The following is a 23817-nucleotide window of genomic DNA, read 5'->3' as shown; positions in this document are numbered from 1 at the left end:
CTTTTCCCACATGCCCCCGCTCCCCCTACGACCTCCCCTCGCCCCGTCTCCCCCTTCTCCCCTCAGCCCCACACCGCTTCTCTCCCTCACCGCGCGTGCGCCCGCCCCCCAATTCCCCCCCCCCCCCCCCCCCCCCCCCGCGCACGCGCGGTGCGCGCCCCCGCCGGGAGCGTGCGCGTCGGGGCCGTGCGGGGCGGGGCGGGGCGGGGCAGGGAAGGGCGGGGGGGGGGGGGCGGCAGAGCCGCGCTCGGGGCGCGGCGCGCGCGCGTCACGGCGTCGGGCGCGTCCCAGGGAGCCGCGCGCGGCGCCGGCCCTGCCCCCAGCGCGCCCCGCGAGCGGCCCGAGCCGAGCGGAGCGGAGCGGAGGGAGCGCCGGGCCCGCCCGCTCCCCCCGGCCCCCCGCCCGCCCCCAGCCCCGCGCGCAGCGAACATGCCCCTCCGGCTCCCCGAGGCCGCCGCCGCCGCCGCCGGCGAGTGAGGAGCCGCCGCCGCCCCGGCCCGGCCCGGCCCGGCCCCGCCGCCGCCGCCGCCCGCCAGCCCCGGCCGCAGCCCCGCAGCCGCCCCGCTTCGCCCAGGCAATGACAGCGGCTCCGGCCCCGTCCCCGCAGCAGATCAGGGACCGGCTGCTGCAGGCCATCGACCCGCAGAGCAACGTGAGTACGGCCCCCCCCCCCCCGCCGCACTCCGGGCCGACCCTGCGCCCGGCGATCCCGCCGCCCCCCCACTCGGGGCACACGGGGGGCCCTCCGGGGCCGCCTCCACACCACCCCTTCCCCGGGGCACCGGAGGCTCCGCCGCGGGCCGTCCCGCGGAGCTCCCGCCGCGCCGCCCGCCCGGTGGTCCCGCAGCCCCGGCGCGTCTCGCCCGCCCGCTCCCCCAGCCCGGGGCCACCCCGGTGGAGGCTCCCGGAGCCGCTCCGTGCCCGGCCGGAGCCGCTCCGTGCCCGGCCGGGGCCGCCCCGGCCCCTGCCCCGGCGGCGCTCGGTGCTGCGGGCCCGGCCGGCTCTGCCCGTCCATGCGGCGGGGCCGCCCGGCCGCCTCCCCACGCCAGGCCGCGGCTCGGGCGCGGCCTGCAGGGGGCTCTGGGCCGGCCCTCGCCGGGACCTGCCGGGGCGCCCACCTGTTCCTCGGGCCCCGCGGACGCTCCGGGGCCACCCCGGGGCTCTGGAGCTGCTCCAGCGCCGAGCAGCCTCGGTCTTCGCTTTTTATCCCTTCCTGCAGCGCCGTAATGAGCTTATGTGCTCCTTCTGGGATGTGGTGTGAGCACAGGAGTCAGCGTGTGTTTTACCTGTAAGTGGCCCTAAGTGGTGGTTATCTGAAGGATCGCTTGCTCCTTTTGAGGCTTTTTTTGGCTCGTCCGAGCAATTCTCCGCTTAGGTGTTTATTGCTGTGAGAGGACTGCAGAGCCCACAATCTGTCCTGATTTTTGAGGCTTAGATCAACAGTCTCCACTGCAGGATGCAGACGTGGGTCTGTCTTGGCCATCTGCAGTTTGTGGGGGCAGCCTGAACATCAGGCTGAACGTGTGGGTGTTGTTCCAGGGGCTGGGGGGTATGAAACAGTGTTTTGGTTCTGTTAAAGTCGTACCTGCTGCTGTCTGAACAAGCGCTTTTTTGTGATAGGCCTGTATCAAAGTCCTAAAGTAGCCAATAAAGTTACTGCCGTTTGGAGCCCCCCTGGAGTGGCCTGAAGTGGGGACTGAAGAAAAATCACTATGACCTTGTAGGTTCTGTAGAACCCCCCGTGCTGGGTCTGTCACAGCTGCAGTGTTACACGCTGGAGTAACAGTGACGAATGCTGGTGGTAACTGTGGGCTGTTGAACGTTGGAGCTGTCTGAGTTTGCAGTGCTTCACTGTGGATCTCGCTGAAATATCAGTTGGGGCACTTCATGAATCCTGTCTGCTCTGAGCTCTCTCTCTGTGGCTGCAGATTTTTCACTCTGCCTGAGACCGAGCGCCAACCTACTTTAATAAAATTCTAACAGATCTGTGGTGTCTTTTGACTTCAGAACTGTCAGGCTGCAGTGGTTACCCTAATTCTGGTGTTACTTTCTAAAACACTGTGACTCTGCAGAGCTAAGCAGCCAGGAAGTGTCTTTTGTGATGGATGCTTTTCCCTTTCTCCACACGTGGCTGTTACACAGTGCTGGGAAGGCTTTGGCAGCGCTGTCCTGGTGAGGGGACCCAAAAATAACCAGGCAGCTCCCTGCAAGGGGAGGGCAGAGCATCAGCTCTGCTGAACTTCCAACAGGTCAGTAGCCCCTTAAGTTTAGGAGTGTGATGTATGTTAAATTATAATTCTACATACTTGATACTTATCCAGGGCAATAATTGGTGGCAGAAAAATCAGCCCATTGTTCCCAAGTGCCTGTAGGCAGGGGCTGTCTTCCAGTTTAACCTTTTCTTGAAGGAGAGCAGAGGTGGTGTGGCTGAGGTTTATTGTGCAGGCCTGGAGCTCAGGCTCTTTGCTCCAAAGCACATGGGATGTGGGGTGGTTTTGGTTGTTCACTACCTGGCGCAGAGGGAAGGAAAACTTGGATTTTGAACATGTATAAAAGTAGATGCTGAGTTTAATCACACTTGGGCAGCAGTGTGAAAGTACAAGAAACTGCTCTGGTGTTTTCCTGCTGGGAGAGTCTGTGCAGCCATGAGCTGGGACACATGCAGGGACACATGGAAAACTGGCTACTTTCTGCTCGTTTTAGAATCTTCTCCTGACAGAAGTGGTTGCGTTCAAACCTACAATATTTGTTATTGTCCTTGACTTCCTCATTTCCCAAGAAAGTTGAGCTTTGAGGCCTGGATTTCACTCAGGCTTTTCAGTATAGTTGGTGTGTGTTGTGTGTGTATTTCTGGAGAGGGTGAGAGCTGCACTAACAGTGTCAGGTGTGCAGAACCAGGCCAGATCTGTGAGGGTGAGGAGGAGGACATGGTTGGTTCTTGTAGGGTCTGTAAATTTAAGCTTGACTGATACATCCCCTAACACGAGCTGCCACTGTGGATATTCATTCCTGTGCAGCTCTGAGGGTCTGTGTGGTTATACAGATCTTGGTTAACTCTCAGGTCAGGGCTTAAATTAAAAAAAAAATAGAGACATAAATTTTTCTACCTCTGTTGAATTGATCAAAGTAATAATTTCCCCAAGCTTTCACAACCTGCTGGCCTGAAGAAATCATCTCCTGTGCTGATTGTTCATCCCCAGTTGCTCTGTAAAACTGTGCTGATTTGGGAGCAATGTTGAATTTACATGCAGGTTTAACACTTGAGCCTCCTCTAGTAGTTGCTGCAGAATATATTTATAACTTAGTTTCCCATACTTAGTTCAGGATTTACACGGGTAACCTCTATTTCGAAGGAGACCTATAAGAAATAAGCTATTTTTAAAGAACTTACATCATCTTGGAAGCCACACGGGATGTCTGGTATTGTGTCTTCATTTATTCAGCCTTTTTCCCCTCAAAAAAACATGGGCAAACCACTTCTGCTCCATGACCTAAGCACTAAGTATCAACATCACTTTGCCTTCCAAAGCTCCTGTGTTAGTGAGACTGTTCCAGGACTCGTGGTGGAGGAAAGCAGGGGTTGTATGAAGTGTTACAGGGGAGATATTCCTTGGTTCTGGTGGAAATAAGGCTGTTTCCTTCAGATTCTGTGTTCTGAGAAACCACCTCTCCCACCCAGAAGAACACCTTTGCCTTGTTAACTTGTGCTCTGTGCTCCTGGGGAAGTTTATTACCTGCCATCAGGAGTAATGAGATCTGTTGGTTTTTGCTCTGTGGCCAAACCTCTCGTTTCCAACTGACTGCTAAACTGTGCTGGCCATCAAATGGTTCCTCATGCTGAATATGCAGCAATCTGTTCCTGTTTTTAAATATTAGATAATAACTCCATTATTTGCCATTAATGCCCTTCTGCCACACAAATCCAGCTTTGGGCTGAGCAACAGCCTGGGATGTGCTCCCTGTGAGGTTGGGCTTGGCTGGAACTTGGGCTGTCCATGCAGGATCTCAGCTGGCCTTGCTGCCCAGACCTTCAGGAGTGGTCCTTCAGGTCTGGATTATTAATAATAAATTGGTCTGGGTGTTATAATACACTGGGTGGTGAGTTGGCACGGGGTGATCTCCCAGCTGGCACCAGTTGCAGGGTTAAAGCTGCTTCCATGGCTCTTTTCTGTGTTGGTTGTTTTACCAAGGTCCTGGAGACAAACCCTCCCTCGCTGGGGAGAAAGGTACTTTCTAATAGAGTTTTAAAAGGTGGGAGAAGCTGCAAGACACTGCTGTAATAACACAAAAACAGAAAGCAGAGGAAGGTGGTGGTTCACTTCCTGAGGGTTTCAGTGATTTCTTTGGATGCAGGAAGTGCTACGTGTGGGCGAAAGTAGACTAGGAATGGCTCTTGCTTTAGCTTTATCCTTTTCTGGAGGCCTTAATGAGCTTAGCAGTTTTGAGTGCAGGGAACCTGTTGTACCTCTCACCCTCTTTGTTCCTTTCCTTGCTGCAGCTCATCTCCTTTGCAGTAGTCTCACATTTTGTGCAGGAAGGCCCTGAGTTGTTTCAGGTGTGTGATTAAACATGCAGGTGGTTGGGGCCTTTCCTAACATGGAGGGTCTGGAAAGTTTATTGTGTCAGTCCCGGGTTCCAGATAAAGATTTGGGCCTGATGTAGTGAGTCCCATTGTGTTCAGGTTCTTCATAGCAGCCTTAATTGAGGAGGGCTGTGTTTCTTGGTGCTCTGTATTGAAAAAACCTGGATTCACTTGAATTCACCTGTGTGAGGGTGATGGCACAGTTGGGTTTTTGGCAGTGCTTTATTGGTTTGGTGGCAGTCCAGGCTGTCACTTTTTGAGAGGGTTTGGGGGGCTGGGGGCTTAAAACCTTTTCATTTTCACAGTTTTCCTTGCAGTAGTGAGACCATTCTGAACTTTGAGGCTGCTAAGACAAAACCTGAGCAAACAGGAGTATCAGAGAGTTTGGATGGAGGGGTCAAAGCAAAGAGAATGCCAAACTGCTTTTCCAGTGTTAATTCCTTGAAAATGTCCAGGTTACAGTGATGATGGCAAGAGTCATTTGCTCTGAAGCTGTAATTTGAGTGTTTGTTTCAGCAGCAGTGACAATTTAAATAACACCCACTTCTTATTCTTGCTACACACACCCATTTTATGTGTGCAGGATGGTGTGGTGAACTGAACCGAGGGATTGATCAGGGTTTGAAGAAGAAAAGATAATATATGTGTCTTTTCCCAGGTAGTTTTTGATGGAACTCAGTCACTTGATAAAACTTTTGGTGCACCACCAATAGTTCTGGCACAGGTGTGGCAGTGAGTTGGGTCTTAAAGGATGGAAGCAGAAAAGAAATTCTTCCCTGTGAGGGTGGGGAGGCCCTGGCACAGGTTGCCCAGAGAAGCTGTGGCTGCCCCAGCCCTGCAAGTGTCCAAGGCCAGGTTGGCAACCTGGTCTAGTAGAAGGTGTCCCTGCCCATGGCAGGGGGTGGAATGAGATGAACTTTAAGGTCCCTTCCAACCCAAACCATCCTGGGATTCCATGAGAAGTGGAATGCTGCTGCTTCCTCGTGCTCCCCTGCTGCCTTGGGACCTGGCAGGAAGGAGGTGTGTGTTACCTGCAAAAGTCAACTGTGCCTGGCTGGGTTTTTTGAGGTCAGAGTCGCTGCCTTATGGTCAAAGTTTCACCTGTAGAGCCTTTATTGCTGCTGTTGCTTGTGTGTGTCTCACAGATACCTGGAATTATCCTGTGTTTGTGGGGATGCAGCAGTGCAGGGACTCCATGTTCTGGGATAACTGCTGGGAAATGTCTTTATAGATATCCAGAAGGATGCTCCTGAGTAGTAACTCCTGCATGAGCTTTGAAATCCAAGAGTAAACCACCACCTTACACTAAAGGTTGTGTGGCTAATGCTCCAAATGATCAAAAGTTGGGTTGTTTTGGCTTAAACCCATGTGCTTACACCAGCTGAAGCTGCCAGTGGAGCTGGGATTGCTGCTGGGATCCCCATCCCCACCTCCAGCTGTTCCTGTTCCCTCCCTTGTGCTGACCCTGCACCAGGCCAGCCAAGGACTCACCTGGCCAAACCTACCTGAGCAGGGGCTCCTCAGGGGCCTCTTTCCCTGCCCAGCTCCTCCTGGGCTCAGGGAGGTTCAGTTTTGGCACAAAGCAGTAGTTGGTAGTTGGTGTGTGGCAAAGGAGAGGTGACAGTGGGGTTCTGGCAGCTCAAGCTGTTGCAGAGCAGCACCCTCCAGGTGACCCCCTCTCATTGTCAGGCTGGTTCATTAAAGGGGATCATTAAAGGGCTTTTTAAATCCCAATGACAAAACTTTGCAGCAAGTACCTGTCTGCAGTGCTGCCTGTGGGCCCTCGGTGAGAAGTGAACACTGAATGCTCAGAGGCTGCAGGGAAATAACCCATTAACACATTTTTATTGGTGTAGCCATGAAGCAGCCAGTGGATGGAAGAACCAGCTTTTTGTAGGGAGCTTAAACATGGGGAGTGATCTCTGACAGTCCCCACGAAGCACAGCTGATGTGCAAGGTGGGGGTCCTTGCAGGAGGGATGTGCTGAAACAAACTTCCCAGGCAGCAGAGAACCCGAGGGTGGTGGTTTCTAACTTCATCTTCCTGGGGACTTCTGTGTTCCAGGGGGAATGAGGGGATTTGGCTGCACCTTGGCCCACCTTTAACCCAGGAGAGCAGAGAGCTGGGCACAGAGGCTGGAGCTGGGGTGTACCTGGGGTACAGCTCCTGCTGCCCAGGCACTGCAGCCCAAGGCACAGTCCGAGGCTGGAGAAACACCCAACTTATGCATTAGAAAACAGGAAAATCTTCAGCTGAAGGCTGGGCCTGGTCTAGGAACTCCACTTGGTCGTTTGTGAGGGTTTTGTCCAGTGAGTTGAGGGTGAGCCTGATTTAGAAGCAGTAAGGTGGGTGTCCTTGCCTCTCTTCAGGGTTTTGCTGTGGCCACGTGACAGCAGCGCTGTCACTCTGGCCCCTTTGGCTCCTGCTGAGAGCAGCTTCAGAGCAGCTGGAGCTTTTTCTCCCTCTGAGATCCTTTTCCAGTTTCTTCAAGAAGGTGCTGCAGCTGACAAGTAAGAGTTTTCTATTTTAAAGGAACCACAAAAGTTTCAGGAGAGGGAAAGGAGGAATCGATTCTGCCCGCTGAGGAAATTAGTCAAGAAGCACTTCTTTTAAGGCAGAATTACTCCAATATGTAAGGCTTGGAGTTAAAATTAATGCCAGGGTAGTTCTTATACATAAAAAAACATGTCTGTTTTGGCTGATAACGCTTTGCTGTTATCTCCTCTCACCCATTTTGAGCTTGGTGATAACTCCAAATAAACTTCCTTCTGTCTGTGTAACGTGGTATGATGTGGCCCCACTTATACTCTTGGCCTTTAAAGAAATATTTAAGGTAAAGGTAAGTAAGTGCCTCATATTCAGTTTAATGTAAATGTAGGTTTGTTTATTCAGTATTCTAACAGCTAAATTACTCTTTCTGTGGGTAATTCATGCTTTCAGTGTCTGGAACAATATTTAAGTGCCAGCAAATTGCTTTAATTTGAGGTGCAATCTGCTAAACTCGGCAGTGAATTGGTGTTTTCTGGGGCATGGCTTTCACAGGGCAGTGGAGTGTGATTGTTAATACCAAAGTATACAATTTTCAGCGTGTCCAAACAGTCAGTGGTAGCAGTTTCCATTGAGGAGTCACTGGAAGTAAAATGTAATTAGTTCTGTTTTACTGAGCAAAGTGGTTTCTAACCCAGCAGCTGAGGAGGAGAGATCCTGAATCCACAGCTGGCTCTGGGATCTGGCTGTGTTTTCAGACTCTGCTGTGAAGATGAGTGTGCAGAGGTGGAAGTCTTGTCTGACAGTGACAGCCAGCACTTCGTGGAGCTGCTTTCTCACATAGTTTCCATGCAGGATCAGCTTGTGGACTATCACAATTATAGTACAGGTCTGCATTGATTTATTTGTTAAGGAGGGTAGAACTATGGAAGGTAGAGGAACATGGTGTTTTCCCAGGGTAGTGATGCACAATCATAAATTCTCCTTGGTGAACAAACTTCCAGCACATCTACAAGTATCTGTAACTCGAGCCATGGCTTAAGCAGAGCTTTTTGAACAGGTCAGTGTGTAACACTCCTTGTGCTCCTACTTAACTGCAAGGGAAAGAACAGAGAGTTTTATGTCTGTATATAAGTTACCATCCTGACAGTTCCAGGAAAACAATATTTAAATATTATAGTTAATCCTTGGAGAAACTACAGTTGATTCTTGAATAGAGTTGAGCACAATGAGATGGAAGAACAGATGCAGGAGGTGATGTTTAAGGTGTATTTGTGAAGGTGGGTGCCTGCAGCTCATGGGCTGAGCACACTGGGAGGGGTCTGTGCACTGTGTAAAACTCGGTGTCCATTGTCATGTGTGGAGGAGTTTGTCTGTCCAAATCTGAGCTATTGGGGTTTGACTTTGTATTTTCTTCACTGGACTTTTTTAAGACAGGCTGCCAAGGGGCTTAAGCCTCACTGGGGCTTTCTGAAGGGGAAATGGTGAAGTTTTTTGCTGCAAGGTTAAAAATAACAAGCGCCAGGTCGCAGCTTCTTGAATGTTCTTCCCCATCCCTGGAAGTGTCCAAAGCCAGGTTGGAGCAACCTGGTCTAGTGAGAGGTGTCCCTGCTCATGGCAGTGGCTGGGATGAGATGGGCTTTAAGGTCCCTCTCACCCCAAACCATTCTGTGATTCAATGATTCTGTATTCTGGGTTTAAATACAAATAAAACACTGGGCACTCAGCTCCGGAGTGGGGCTGCTCTCACAGTAACCCTTCAGCTGGTAAGCCCTGAGTTGAAATGGCTCCATGCTCACCTTCCTCTGGGAAAGGCTTTTTTCCCATCCAAAGGTAGAAAAGGCATTTTGTTCCCAAGTATTTCCACTGGCTGCAATGGCCAAGTGTTCTCCACTGAGAAGGCTCCACTTTCCTGACAGGTGATATTGTCCTGAGGACCTGCAGGGTCTTCAGAGAACAGAGTTATTTGGAAGTGGGTGACTGGCAGCAGTGTTTAAAATTTGAAGAGCAGTGATTCCAGGAGATGAGTAAATCCATTTCAGGGGTTTTTTTTGCATATCCATAAAGCTCCCTTGTGATATATCCTGACAGAAGTGTTGTGTTGGTAACTGTTGCTGAAAGGATACAGTGACTTCTCTGCAAACCTGACATTTAAAACTTTCCCAGTTTGTAAGACTATTTTTCTCCGGTTTTGTGAACAAACAGACCATGCTTAAATTCTCATGAGCAGTCACAGGAGCATATTACTCTCCAGTGTGATGAATTAATAAATTCTACAATGTATTCAACATTTTATTCATCAGCCTCTCATCTCCCTTAAGATTCATTTTAAGGAATCATTCCTTAAATGATTCCTCCATCATTTAAGTAATTGTCCAAGAAACTTCCCTAGGAATTTGATAACAGTTTGCCTGCTGCCTTTAAAATACACTTATACATTGATAGATGGTTTTTATTTTTTAAGAAAAGAGTGAAAAGTCTGTATTGTGGTGACATTAATAGGGCCTTTCTGAGTTGCATTCAAATATAAATTACTCTATGTTAACAGCTCTCAGTGAATGGGTTACACAATATTTAAGAACTTCAGAAAGCTCTGGACTCCTTGAAACCATTCTCATCGAGTCCTTCAGTGCATGTTGGATGATTTTAAATGTCCACCAGTTCTCTGGAGTGGATTCAGATGGAGCAGATGATCACAGAATGATTTTGTCCAAGGGCTGTTTGGTGCCTGACTGTGCCCTTACCATAACCCAGGGAGGTACCACAGTGAGTTCAGGTGAGTTCCTTACAGCAGAAAGCACCAAAGTCATGATAAATCAGAAGGGGCACATTTTAAGGCTGGATTTTCTGTGTTATTCTGCTTGAATAGCCATCAAACTGCCTTTCTGTCTCATCGAAGTAGGACCAGTTGTTCCCGTGACTTTTCTTGCACAGCAGCCTCATTTTATGGCTCTCTAAATTTTGAAGCAATAATTTTGGATCTCAGTTCATGGCTTATAATAAATAGTAACTACCCATATTAGTCTGGTTGAAGTTTTTGTACGGGAGGAAGAGGAGGAGAAATGATTCTGATGTGGACAAAGGAAACTCTGTCATGGTTGGGTGTCCTTAGGAGCAGTGCAGTGATTGAGGGGATCTAGAGGGGATGTGAGGTGGTGAAATGGTGATAGACAGTGATCACAGAGCCTGAGTGGTGATGGAAACCTTGGGCATTTCCTTGGGTTCACTCAGAGCACTGTGCTGGGGCAGGGAGGTTTGGAGTATTGAATTTATAAGTCCTTTATAATACAAACTGCTCCAGCTGCATGGATCTCTTTGAGAGGACAGGATTTTAAATTGGCACTCAGAGTCTAGTTTGGAGCAGATAGAAGTGGATGTTTCAGTGTGTATCTGCTCCTTGCTGTTCAGGATCTGTTCCCCAGGTGGGAATGGTAGGGGACCTTTCATGGAAGGGACTTGGTGGAGCTTTGTGGTCCATGACCTCCCCTGAAGTAGCATCACCTTTATAAAACAGCTCCTTCTGGACTTGTCTGATCTGTTCTTAAACTTCTGTAGTGGTTCTGGAGAGTATTGAAGAGCTTATTTGAGTGCATTGGTAGCTCTCTGGGTATTTTATATGTAATAAGTATTTGTCTTGTTGCAAATCAGGCCAGTGAGCACAAAAACAGTTGATTAACATTTTCTTTATTATGACTAATAATGCAGAGGAAGGCTGGTTTCAAGCTTCACATGTTTCATCCCTATTTTTACAATACTGTGTAAAATGAGTACTTAAACTTTTTGTTACTAACCATGTTTTCAAAACCTCTTTCCACTGCTGTCCTCTGACCTCTTTGTTTGTGTATGTTCTTTGTGAACTGTCACACCTTGAATGGACACATAATCCCAGATCAGTTTGACTCCTGTACCATTCCTTGCAGTTTGGGGTTGTGTGGAAAACAACACTAAATTATCTTTCCTGGTGGGTGCCAGTGAGAGTGGCAGTGAGTGCCTGGCATTGTGCTCCATGGCCCTTACTCTGGAATTTGTGCCACCCACTTTTCCAATTGATTATTATTTCTTCAGCTGCTGGTCTTTTTAAAAAATCAGGCTAATGAATTTTTATTTGCCCAGGGTTTTTTGTGGGGGTGGAAAAAGAAATGTGGGGGTTCACATTCTCTGTTTCATCTGCAGCTGAGGGTTGGCACTACAGGTACAATTCCTAAGGTATTATACAAAATGCTTAGTAACTGTTGGAGTTGACAGACAAGTATTTCTCTCTGCAGGAACAAAAATGTCTTCCAGTTATTGGCTAATAAATAGGAATGGAGAAAAGTCTTTCACTGTTGATGTTTTCTGTTGGCCTTAAAGACCTTTTCCTGGAGTCAGGAGCTTTTCCCTCAGTGCCACTTCTGTCCCATGGGCTGGGGGGTGTGTCTTGTCTTCACAATCTGTATTTTACCACCTCTCATGTCTTCTAAATGGCTCCTCCAATGGACACTCCTCTTGTTGGGTGGTTTCCCTTGCCTTGCCCAAGCATGGAGTGTATTCCTGCTGTGTCAGGGCCCTTGGATGTGTCACTGGGAATGGGCCACGGAGAGAAAAGCTGGAGCATTGGTGGCACTTCCACTTCTGGGGATTTGTGTCTCCAGGCCCTTTGTAAGTGCTGGGACCAGTTGTGTTTTCTGGTGTTGTTTCTGCTGGCAAACTCTCCTTATTCCCTTGGCTGCTGTGGCCTCTCCACAGCCCAGGGATGTGTGTGGGCACTGCCAGGAGGGAGCAGAGGGCTCAACCCCCTCCAGGGAAATATTTCAGCTCTGGCCATTTCTTCACACTGTGGAATTTTATTGGAACCTGCCCTTTACTCTTGTTTGATCCTGGCTTTGTAAAGTGTATACACAGAAAGGTATCTGGATGATGTTACTTTATGATTAAATAAAGCCTAAATATAAATAAAACATGCAAATTGCTTTGACTCTTTAAATCAGGCCTGGAACTTCTAAGTCTGCTTGTTGTGCCTGGACACTCTTTGGACTGTTCTTGGTGGTCAAGAAGCATTTCTTCTACCTTTTACTTGTGTTTTGCACCACAAATTAATCATTTTTTTAAGGCATGGACTCCAAATGAATTTGTCTATCACAGAAGATATTCCCAGTGGATGACTTTCAACCCAAACCATCGATTCCTTCGTGTTTAAAGATCTGTTTTACTAAAATACTATTTGAAAACTGACCTCCACCTCTAAGAATATCTTTGGTTAGTATTGGGACTTTCTTGGCAAACTGACTTTCAGACATTTTCAGTGATTATGAACAAAGTAGTGCATGATCATCTTTTTGGTATGTGGTGGCTGTGAGTAGTGTCTGCTGTTCCCTATCTTTAGACAAACACCGTGTCAGGTTGGGGGTAGGGGGAACTGTTAATAGATCAGCTGCAAGGGAACTGAACTAAATACCAGCATGTTGTAACCTGGATTCTAATTTGGTGTGTTTGGGCTGTATCTTTGAAAAAAAAATGACATTCCAGTTTCCTGTTGATGGTGTGTGTTGTCAGTGTCTGATTATCTTATTACCTGTGAGGTGAATAAACTCTGCACCGCTGTGTTTCCACTGCCACGTTCAAATAAAGCCTCCTGTGAAACTGCAACTTTTCTCTTCTTATTATTCCATATTTCAGATGATTATGCAGTGAAGTAGCTTTTATACAAAAGCAGTGCTGGGGGGAAGATGTGGCACTGATGGGGGACCCTGGTGTGGGCGAGGAGCTGGTGCTTGGCTGCAGGTGAGGCCGAGAGCTCCGAAAAGAAGGAATTACCAGCAGGGGCTGTCGCTCATGGAGTGGGCACTGCACCTCCTTGGAATCAGTTCTGCCTCCGTGGCCATTTCAGCAAGATTCACCCTGAACCCAGGATTTTCTTGAACGTTTTCCTGAGGATGTACACAGCCCTGTGATCTGTGACAGTTTGGTAACTCCTCCGTGAAGTGCTGCCGGCCCCAGGAGCAGGGGGAGGACAACAAAAACTGTACAAATGCTCCTGTGAACTCTCTGGACCCTCCTCGTATTGACTGGCAACAGAAAGCTCCAGCTTGGCAATAGACACCTGGATTTGTGTCTGTAGGAAGATGGAAGAGCTGTTTAGACTTCTGTGGTGTCTCCACTTCCCTGCTTGCTTCTGTCAAACTGCTTTGATGCTACAGGTGGGACAATGATGCCAAAGTACCTTCTTTGAAACCAGCAACATGTGGAGTATTTATAGATATTTTGAGTAAGTAAGTTGAAGTATGGTGGCAAATACTTTCTCTCCAAGCCAGTGTGTTGTGATACCTGTTTCACCTGGCCCACAGTGGAGTCAGGTTATTGATTATTTAACCTGTGATTTCGGGAGGATGATGGTGTTACACTTTGGTTTTAGCAGAGTGTCAGTGATGGGGGACTCTGGGCTTAGCAGATCAAGTTTAAATAACCTTTAAAAACTTGTAAAGGTGCTGATGTGACCCAGGTGGATGATGATACTGTATCAAAAGATGCCTTTTAGCCTTGTTATGTGACCTTTGTGATGCAAAAGTGCCTTTCTACCAGAACACAGTGGGCAGGGAACTGCATTAGCAGTTTCACTGCAAGTTTTTTGTGATTGTGCACCAGTGTTTTCATGTTACACAAAAATAGCTGCTCCTTCTACTCCAGGCCTAACTGTCTCATCTTTCCTAACTCAGATCTCATACAGTTGTGCATGCAGAGATCTTTAGAAACATCCGTGTGAAATGTAAAAAAACCAAACCAAACAAACAAAAAAAACCAACCAGAACTTAAAATTGCTTTATCCAAATGACTGCAGTAGAAAGTTTGTGTAACATTTGTTTCTCAGGCAGCAGTGGAGGGGAGTGCAGGTTGTGCTGTGTCCAGGCAGTCCTGGGGAAGGCAGGGAGGTGTTACATGGGTGTTCCTGTTGTGTTTGGGATCTGGACTGGTCTGGAGGTGAAGGAAGAGAATCAAAACATGACATGGAGTGTGCTGGTCCAACAGAAGACACATCCCAGCACGTGGAAATGGGGATGCAGCTCGTGTGGATGCTGAGCTTGCTGCTGTTTTCAGATCTCCCTGGGAAGGTGTCACTGGAATGGGAGGTGGGAGGGAGCAGCTGTACCTCAAACTTCCCAAACCCCCCCTTAAACTGCTGTGTAACACTTCCCCTGAAGTTAGTTACTGAATTGGTCCTGGTTTATAAATGCTAAAATAGGATTAAGATGGCAGTTAAGAAAAGGAAATTAAGCTGCTTGATCTTTTCCAGAGAGTTCAGAAACCCCTGCTTTTGTCTGAGGCTGGAGTAAAAACATTTAGTGCTTAACTTGGAAAAGATCTTGGATAGCAATAGTAAAGCTCCAGAGTGTGGCTGAATGGCTGGATGACTTAAGGAGCCTTGCATGGAATAAATAAGATTTGTTTTCTGTGGCTGTCATTAGGGTTGGCTGGAAGGGATTATCACAGATGACTCAAAGCAGATGTTCTGCAGTAAACTTTGGAGTGAATTGGTCTGGGCCAGTCAGTGCTCCCAGCACGGGAACAGCTCGGGATCCTTTGGAACACTCCCTAAATTATTCTGAGCTGGTTCCTGAAAGCTCCCAAATGCAGGTCCTGGGGTTGCTTCATGGCAGTTGTTGTTTTGGGGGGTGCTAAGGGCTGCAGTGCAAGGAGACAAAGGCAAGTAGAAACTAAAATGCAAGTTCTTGAGGCGCAGTTACACTCCTGACCGGTGTCTGGAGAGCCAGGCTGCCAAAATTCCCTGTCCCACTCTGCTCTGTGGAACTTTGTTGTGTATCCAATAAGCATCTTTAATAGCCCTTTGTATTAATAAATCAACATTTCTGGTGCTGCTCAAAGTAGGAAGGTCCTGGTAGGTTTTGTAGAGTCAGTCTCATGTTGGTTATGTGACATATATGAATTTTATTAAGCCAGTGACAGATGGTTTAAGGTAAAGATGCAATATTGCTGTTACCCAACAGGTGTCTTCTCATGGAATGGGTGACACTTGAAGTGTTTTGGGAGGTCATCTTGTTTCCATTGCTGTTTAACTGTACCCCAAGAAACTTCATAGTCTGTGTTATTTTAAAATAGGCAATTTGATTTTCATTATAAACTTCTCCTTATGGCAGCTTCATTGAAACATTCCAAGAAAACTACTGGGGAAGGGGGAAGAAGTTGTTGAACCTGCCTGAACATTGTATTTATTTATTTTTAAAGAAACAAGGGAAAAAAGGGAAAATGAGGGGAGCTTCTTGCTGGAAGTGTGAGATGCTGGGAGCCTTCGTGCTCTGAATTGGTGACAAATGTGTGAGGAATCCCAAACGGTTGGTTTGTGTTTTAGCAGGAGTTGAGTGGTGTAAAGCCACTTTCACTGTCCTTAATTGGCACCACATGTCCCCAGAAGAGGGAGGGAAGTCCCAGTCTGTCAGTCCTGGTGCAGACCCGGGCCCTGGGAGGTGATTTACTATTTGGGGGATCCATTTTGGGTGTGTTGAACAAAGGCAAAGCTGTTACTGGAAATTCCCTGACCAGTTTTCATCTTTCTGTAGGTGTGTGCAGACACAACATCCCTTTCCCCTTCCTGATAGGCTGACAGTCATTTTTTTGGCCATCAGTTTGTCATTTAGATAATGAATATTTGGGGATTACCAGTAACTGCAAAAATCGTTGTACCAATTACTGGTGTATGCAATGCAGAGCCTTCTGCACCCTGGTAGTTCAGAGTCTAAAATCTGTGTTGGGAAGGAGAGTATCGTGTTTTACAAGTTTAAAAATGTGTCTGGAAAGTCCCAGAATTGAGCATTAACTATTCTAGGGGCTCTGGTGTTAGAAACTGAAAAAAAACCCCAACCCTGGTATTATATATTAGTTAAACTGTGGTGCTAAACTGTGCCTCCTGAGCACTGAGGGCAGGGCAAGGATCAAAACATGGATGAAAGTCAGTGCACTGAAGTGAAATAGTGAAAACTAAAATATGTCAGAATAGGTGCTATTGCTGCTTTAAAGGTTAAGCAGAGTTTTAGCAGACCTGAGGTCGTTATAGGGCTGTAAATATCTGCAGAGACAACGGAGTTCAGTGAAGAAAGAACCAGGACAAATTCATTAATCTTTGGCCTGCAGTTGGTTTCACAGCCTGTAAGAGTTAGAATCATTCAAAGCCTGTGTAGACTTTTAAACATAAGTTTGATAAATACATCAGAAAATCAGGGAAGGTGTTTCATCACTGCCAGGTTTATCCAACATTAAACAGTTCTGCTGGGATGGCAGAACATGGTCTATGCCCAAGATTTTCTGAAAGAAAGAGACTTCAGCTCCTGATTCTTCTGTTGTATCTTAAGGGAAGGGTAGAACTGACTTGGAAAAGCCAATTCTTACAAAGTTTGGTCTTTTTAAAATGAAGAATCCTGCAGGGGAGTGTGGCTGGGGGGGCAGAGCTGCTGGTGATGCTCCTGCTCAGGCTTCAGGGTGATGTGGGATCCCTGCAGAGGTTCTTGCTGAGAGGTTTTTCCTCACGTGCACTTCATGTCCAGTTGAGTCACAAATGCAATTAAGCAATAAAGGAGACTGTGATTCAAGTTTTCCTGCGCTTATCTTTTAAATCTGCCTCCAAAGGTGAATTAGAAATTCCAGGTTTCAGTGCTTGTAACATCAGGTAATGGAAATTAGGGATCTCTGTGTAGGATCATAAACTCGTTCAGGTTGGAAAAGCTCTCTGAGATTACCGAGTTCACCCCTAAACCATGTCCCTAAAACGTGGATCTGGGGTTCCTCGTGGAAATTATTAAAAGGATTAAAATCACGCGTGTGCTGGGGCTGTTCAGACTGTGGGAGCTGGGTTTGTGTGCAGCTCACTGGTGGGGCCGAAATGCTGCAGTGCAGCCCATGAGAAAACCTGAGGCTCACTTTTTAAATGTGATTTTTGTGGGTTTGTGCAGTTCCTCCCCCCAGCACAGGGGGGGTCCCGGGGGTGTTGGAGTGGCCGGAGGAGCCGCGGCCGGTCCGGACAATGGTCTGGGGACACCTACTGGGCACAGCCCCGGCCCCTGGAGCCTCTGGAGACTCTTGGTGTGCAGCCACAGGAAGCAGCAATATCGTGAATAAAACTGTGCAGTGCTGACTTCTGTAAATCTGAAGCGGTGCCTAAAAAAAAAAAATCCAGATTTCCCACTGGAGTGGCTGCTGCTCTTGGTCCACCGGGCACTTGTTTCCCGTTAGGACAATTAATTGATGCTTTGCCCAGGGGTCTCAGAACTTTGCTGCTAAGTCACAGCTGTTTAATTGCAGATGTTTCCTTGAGTTTTACATAAGAGTGTGTTTGTTACAGCTCCAACTAGGTCAGTAAAGTGTCCTTGTCCCTATTTCTTGAACAATCAGCTCCCCAAAGCCAGACAGTCTGATAGCAGTTTGTGATTAAGGCTCCCAGCAATTATAAAGTGGAAGGTCTTAAATTACATTTGATAACTAAGACCTGTACATGAAACATGAAGTGACTTTGTGTTCCTTGTTGCAGATCCATAACATGGTGGCAGTGCTGGAAGTGATCTCCAGCCTGGAGAAATATCCCATTACCAAAGAGGCACTTGAGGTATGTCACGCTCTGAACATGATTTTTCTGTGTATAAAAGGACTTTCTCTGCCTTTCTAATTTCCATTGGAGCTTTTCTGGAAACAATAGATGGATTGCAAAGGATTCACAATTAAGATATTATTTTGTCCCTCTCGTGCTGCTTCCGACATCTCGCTGAACACAGGGATCCTTTCTGGGCCAGATCAGTATTCTGGGCAGCACAGTTCCTGTTTGTGCAGGGCACTACATTAATCATCACTTGCCACTGATGAATTTGGGTGCCTTCAGCAATATGACTCTGCAGTTTTGGTCACCTTCGTAGATGTTTGGTGGCCAAGCACCAGAAATCTGAAATAGGAATATAGTTGCTGTGTGTCTTTAAAATCAATCTTAAAGTCATTTAAGCAGGTTTCAATACCTGATCTTTTTGGTGAGAGCAGGTGTGGGAGAGCTGCAGACTCACTGGCCACTCGTAGAAACAGCCCAAAGAAGTTTTATGGCTGATATATATTTTTTTTCACCCTTTGTATTGAAATTAGCGGTGTTCTTGCTTTTAACTGTTGCTTAATTACAACTCCACCTGTTATTTCAACATATGTATCCCAACAGGTTGCATATTTCTCTCACAGGCTGGTCTGTGTTCTCCTTTGAAGTCCTTTTCTTAAGTAATCTGACTTGTGGAACAATTCTTTGCTTTCAAATGTGCTTTGGGAACAATCAAACGCTTCACTTCCTTCCGCTCACAAAACCACTGTGGGACATCCCAGGAATTTGTTTAAATGGCTCTTCCATGTGTTTCCAAGATACTGGGGAGTGAAGGGAGAGGAGAGGTGGAGGAGGAAGGTAGGACATGTCACACCTAGCAGTCAGCTTTGTCAAATGGACATTTTTACTGTTAATTGTTACTGTAACAGGCAAAGACCCTGGAATTCTTTTCTCTTGGCGCCTTCTGCAGATCTTAGACTTTCACTGTGGTAAACACACACCTTTTGGGTGCTGCATCTGAACTCACACCTGTATTCTCAATGTTCTTTCTCACTCAAGAATTCCTTTCTGATGTTCTTCCCAGCTCAGGGAATAAAGACTTGAAACCCACAGCTGGTTTCGTGTTGAGTGGCCGAGCGCCGGACTCATCCCTTCCGAAAAGATTAATTCAGCACTTAAATCTTTAGTGTTTTTAACCAGGTATTTCTCAGGGAGAGCAAAAGCAGAAACGTTCCTTTAAGAGTTTTTCTTGGGATGATGATACCTGTTTGTAAAACAACTTGTCTGTCTTTGTAGGAAACAAGGCTCGGGAGGCTCATCAATGAGGTGAGGAAGAAGACATCCAATGAGGAACTTGCCAAACGTGCCAAGAAATTGTTGCGGAATTGGCAGAAGTTGATAGAACCCGTGACCCAGAACGACCCAGTGCCAAGAGGGCTCCCCAATCCACCTGGATCAGCGAATGGAGGTGCTCACAACTGCAAACCAGAGACACAACTTCCTGCTGTGGCTGGAGCGAAGCCCATCAGCGAGCTGAAAAGCAGGAATGACATACAGAAACTGAATTCTCCCAAACCAGAGAAACTGGGAAACCGGAAAAGGAAAGGCGATCACAGGGATGGGCAGCAGGGCCCTCCTCCCCCCAAAGTCTCCAAAGCTAGTCATGAAGTATTACAAAACTCTTCACCCCCTCCAACAAACGGAATTGGAGGTAGTCCTGAAAATTTTCCCAGTCCTGTAGACGTAAATCTACACGCGGGGCCCGAGAGCAGCAGGACAGAACTCAGTGAAAACGATAAACACAATAAGATCCCAGTAAATGCTGTAAAACCTCACACCAGTTCTCCAGGACTTGTAAAACCTTCAAGCACTTCCTCGTTACTAAAGACTGCAGTGCTTCAGCAGCATGATAAATCAGAAGAGACCACGGGCCCTCACCAGCCCAAGAGCCCTCGCTGCTCCTCCTTTAGCCCCAGGAACGTCAGGCAGGATACTTTTGCTCGGCAGCACAGCACGTACTCACCAAAGGATTCGATGCCCAGTCCATCTCAGAGGTCTCAGTTCTTAGACACTGCACAGGTGCCATCGCCACCACCATCCCTGATGCAACCACCCACACCTCCACTGCCAGCCAAGAGACTGGAGCTCCCCCAGCCCTCGGCCGCCGAGGTGCCGCAGCACTGGCAGGAGCAGCAGGTCCCTCCCGAGGGACACAGGCACCCAGCAGGGACCCTCCACACGTCTCCTACCTGCAAGGCTGGCACCCACCCCGGGGAGTCGCTCCTGCCACACGTGGGCTTCCCACAGGACACTTCCAAAATGGACAGTGACGATGCTGCTTCAGGGTCTGATAGTAAAAAGAAGAAAAGGTACCGACCCAGAGACTACACAGTCAACCTGGATGGGCACGTGACAGAAGGGGGTGTGAAACCTGTGAGGTTAAAAGAGAGAAAACTCACTTTTGATCCCATGACAGGACAGATAAAACCTTTAACACCGAAAGATCCTTTGCAGGTAGAAATCCCTGCACTTACTGAACAGCACAGGACAGAAACGGAAAAGCAGGAGCAAAAACCCAACCTGCAAAGCCCTTTTGAACAAACGAACTGGAAAGAGTTATCCAGAAATGAAATCATTCAGTCATATTTAAACAGACAGAGTAGCTTGCTGTCCTCATCAGGAGTACAGACTCCAGGAGCTCACTACTTCATGTCTGAGTATTTAAAGCAGGAGGAAAGCACTAGAAAAGAGGCTAGAAAGACTCACGTTCTAGCTCCTAACAGCAAACCTACAGACTTGCCTGGGGTCACCAGGGAGGTCACGAGCGATGACCTCGACAGGATACGTGACCACAACTGGCCGGGTGTGAACGGTTGTTATGACACACAGGGTAACTGGTATGATTGGACACAGTGCATATCCTTAGACCCACACGGGGATGATGGGAGGTTGAACATCCTGCCTTACGTCTGCCTAGACTGAGAGCAGGTTTTTGCTAAAACCCTGCTTTTTTTTTTTTCTTACACCTGCAGTTGGCAAAAACTGGCAGACACGATGCCACTTCCAGCTGGAGAGAGCCTCCTGTCCTGGACAAACAGGCCCCACGAGCAGAGGGGGGGAGGGAGCTGGGCCTTTCCAGCTCGTTCCTTTAAAATTCTCCTTTTGTGAAATGCTGCTACCAGTTTACTAACAATTGCAAAGGAAGGCATACGAAGGTTGATCAGTGAGTTCAAAACTCTATAGCCAGCCAGCTATAAAAAGTGTTAGTCCCCCCAAGAAGTGAAGAGGATTTCCAGCACTTTCTGAATGCCGGAATCTTAGTACAGGCAGGTACAGAGAAAATTGTGGAAGTTACCTTAACAAAATATGCATCTATTTATTTGACTTGATTTGGGGTTTTGTTTTTTTTTTTTTATTATTTGGCAGTGAGATATTCGAGAGACAATGTGCAAAAACTGTAGTTTTATTTCTATCACATCTCTGGACATGATTGCGTTGGTCTAAAGTCATGTGGTGAACGGAGATTGGGTTTTAAACAGCAGGTGTTGCACTGCAGGCTGGGCCTCCAGCTTCAGCTCAACATTCCATAGGCATCCACATCCTTTAGTCTGGTTTCAGTTTAAATCCAGTCTCTGAGAAATGCTGCAAAAACTAGATGTTTAACGATATTTTTTGATCCCACCACCACCAGCCAAATATTTTTCCTCCTTTTCCCTTCCTGCAAACTTCTAGGTTAAAAAAAAAAAAAAAACAAAAAAAAACAAAAACAAAAAAAGGACAAAAAAAATAAAAAGAAAAATCACCTTTTCTAGAATCTAAATGTAATGAGGGTGCTACAAGTTTGTAACTGTACTGTGAGAGGGAAAAAGGAAGCCTGTTTGTATGCTGGAAATATACTTGTTACCATTCCTTTAGATATTGTTTGCCTTATGGATATCCATCATAAACGCAATTTGCAAAAACAAAGAGCCTTAGTGAATGTACAGTAACTAGACTTCTGTGTTCCTGGGATGCAGAAGGGAGCAACTTTGCTATTTGGTCCTTTAAGTGGACACGTTGTGATATAAATGTGGAAATAAAAAAAATTTGCACAAACCAGTTTGTGAATTATTTATATTTCACTCGTTTTTCCCTCCCTCCCCCCCCCAAGTTTGCTCAGTTCAGCCCAGCCAAGGGACCCTTGACCCCAGGAATCCGTTGGAGCAGTTTGGTGAAGCCAAATGCCACGGACACTGCTGAGAGCAGCTCTTAGGGATATGTGGGATGTCTTCCAAGTACCTTGGTGGTGTTCAGTCACACAGGTTAGATTTTGGTTTTAACTCTGGAGGCTGATAACCCAATTGCTGTTAATGTACCTCAAAGTCTAAAGGAATTAGAGTTCATTTTCTTGTTTCAGTAACTTTGTAATGTTTTATTCCTCGCTGTTACAGTGCTTTCTAAAGCAGCCTGGGTGTAGAAAGTGAAGGATTTTAATACCTGTAATTGCTTTAACATTTGGGACTGGCTGTTTTCTGCAGTCCCCAGTGCTGGGCTTCTGTCCAGGGGAGCAGGGGAGGGGACACTATACCAAAAATATTCCCAGGTTTAGTGATGTTGATGCTGTTAACCCATTTGTGCTGGAGAAGAGCCTTGGTGAGAGTTCTCCTGCCTTCAGAGCGGATTCAGGCTCTTCCCTGGTTTTCACAGAAGGGTGCTCCTGACCACATTAAGTTGGTTCATTCCCTGGAATACAACTGATGAGGTTTGGTTTATTTTTATGTCATTCTTGTTCAAACCTACTGCTTTTGTGATCTGACTGCTACTGAAATGTGTGGGTGTCTCAGAAAGCTGATGTCTCTGTGCTTCCATTTCTGAAATCTGAGGTCTGGGAGTGAAAAGTGGTTACCAAAAAAATGCTTCCAAGTATATTTTCAGTTTACTTCCATTTTGTTGTTCTGCAGTTGATGAGGTGGAGCCAGTGTGGTTTGGAGTTGGGGAAAGCTCCTGTCTTGCAGTTCTGAGTGGTAGATTTGATGGCAGAGGGATGAGGTGCTGGTCACTTTGGAAACGCTTGAGTTTTGTTTATGTAAAAAAATACTGTGCATCTTATCTCCCTCTGCCCCTCCTCCCTCCTTCCCTGAATGATCCCATTTAGGAACAGGGTCTGTGCTCTTTTGAGGCCTTTGACTAGAGGGCAAACTTCAGGAAATGACAAAGTATTGCATTACACTTGATAAAACTCCATCTTTTTCTCCACTGCTTCCATTTCTGATGCAGTTGATGGCCCTTGAGGACCACACTGGGTGAGGTGATGCCCAAAGTTCATCACAGCTTTCAGGTTACATCCAACAAACTGCTGATGCTCAGTTGCTCGAGGGAGCGTCAGGAATCAGACCTGGCCCTTTCCCTGTGGTACAAAACCGCTGGAGAAACTCCTTCCCAGTGCAAGCTTTAAATCTTGTTCCATGCCGAGTTTGTTGCTGCTGTTAAAAGGTCAACTCCCTTGGTGTCATCCAGGGTGAGACGAGGCTTGACAATCTTTATTTCAGCATGCCAGTATAACCAGTTCTGTGAGCTCCAACAAATGTGAATAAGTTTACAAGGTGATATTTTTTTGTCAATTTTGTAAACAAGTTCAAATGAAGTTTACCATGTGCGTACCTGCTGTGGACTCTCATTTGTGCCTGACTCAGTTACTCTGCTACTGCTTTCTCCTCCCTCTCTCGCAAAATTTATCCTTCTAATCCTAAAACCTGAAGTTAATACGCTGCCATTTCTTTCTTGTCAGTGGATGACACGAAATGGCTCATCAGCAAACCTTCTGGGAATCGCCATTACCTGAAGTGCATGTTTTTATCGGTATTAACGCTGCAAAAACGTCTTTTGACAGAGTGCGTGGATGAGCCGGGCTCTAGAAGCCCTCCTGCCTGCCAGGTACTCACCCATCCTTTCCCCCAGCCGGCGTTACGTGTTCCCGGAGTTAAGTTTTAAAGGTCAGCAGCGACTGTCCCGGTGGCTCCCAGCCCGCGACCTTCGCTCCGTCCCTGCCCCGCGCCGCTCGCTGTCACACGGGCCGGGCTCGGCAGCGCTGGAAAAACCACCTCCCAGCGGGGCTTTTGATGCGGTTTTGTGTCCCGCGGGTCATTGTAACCCCTCGGGGCCCTCCCGGGGCTCAACCCCCCCGGGGGGCCGCGGGGGTGCGGGGGGGATGCGGCGC

The 23817-nt window shown here is 47.5% G+C and overlaps 1 protein-coding gene and 1 long non-coding RNA gene across 4 annotated transcripts; one reads left to right on the top strand and one right to left on the bottom strand.

The window, feature by feature from the left end:
- Positions 1 to 531: 531 nt before the first annotated feature.
- Positions 532 to 21716, top strand: MED26 (mediator complex subunit 26). 3 transcript variants are annotated; one of them, XM_032711873.1, is made up of 3 exons: positions 532 to 652; positions 17580 to 17654; positions 18918 to 21716. In XM_032711873.1, the coding sequence occupies exons 1-3, from the start codon at positions 578 to 580 to the stop codon at positions 20601 to 20603; spliced, it is 1836 nt and encodes a 611-aa protein (XP_032567764.1). In that variant the 5' UTR covers positions 532 to 577; the 3' UTR covers positions 20604 to 21716. The 3 variants fall into 3 exon arrangements, with proteins under 3 accessions (XP_032567764.1, XP_032567766.1, XP_032567767.1); XM_032711875.1 differs by lacking the exon at positions 532 to 652 and adding an exon at positions 7403 to 7421; XM_032711876.1 differs by lacking the exon at positions 532 to 652 and adding an exon at positions 13184 to 13313.
- LOC116799093 lies at positions 21023 to 23817 on the bottom strand. The gene is made up of 2 exons (XR_004360991.1): positions 23543 to 23817; positions 21023 to 23168 (listed from the first exon to the last, which is right to left on the bottom strand). It is a non-coding gene; the product is annotated as an uncharacterized LOC116799093 (long non-coding RNA).

The sequence above is a fragment of the Chiroxiphia lanceolata genome, chromosome 27, assembly GCF_009829145.1.
Source record: "Chiroxiphia lanceolata isolate bChiLan1 chromosome 27, bChiLan1.pri, whole genome shotgun sequence".
In the NCBI taxonomy this organism is placed as follows: domain Eukaryota; kingdom Metazoa; phylum Chordata; class Aves; order Passeriformes; family Pipridae; genus Chiroxiphia; species Chiroxiphia lanceolata.
The sequence above is the reverse complement of the archived record's forward strand: the minus strand, read 5'-3'. Positions and strand labels throughout refer to the sequence as shown.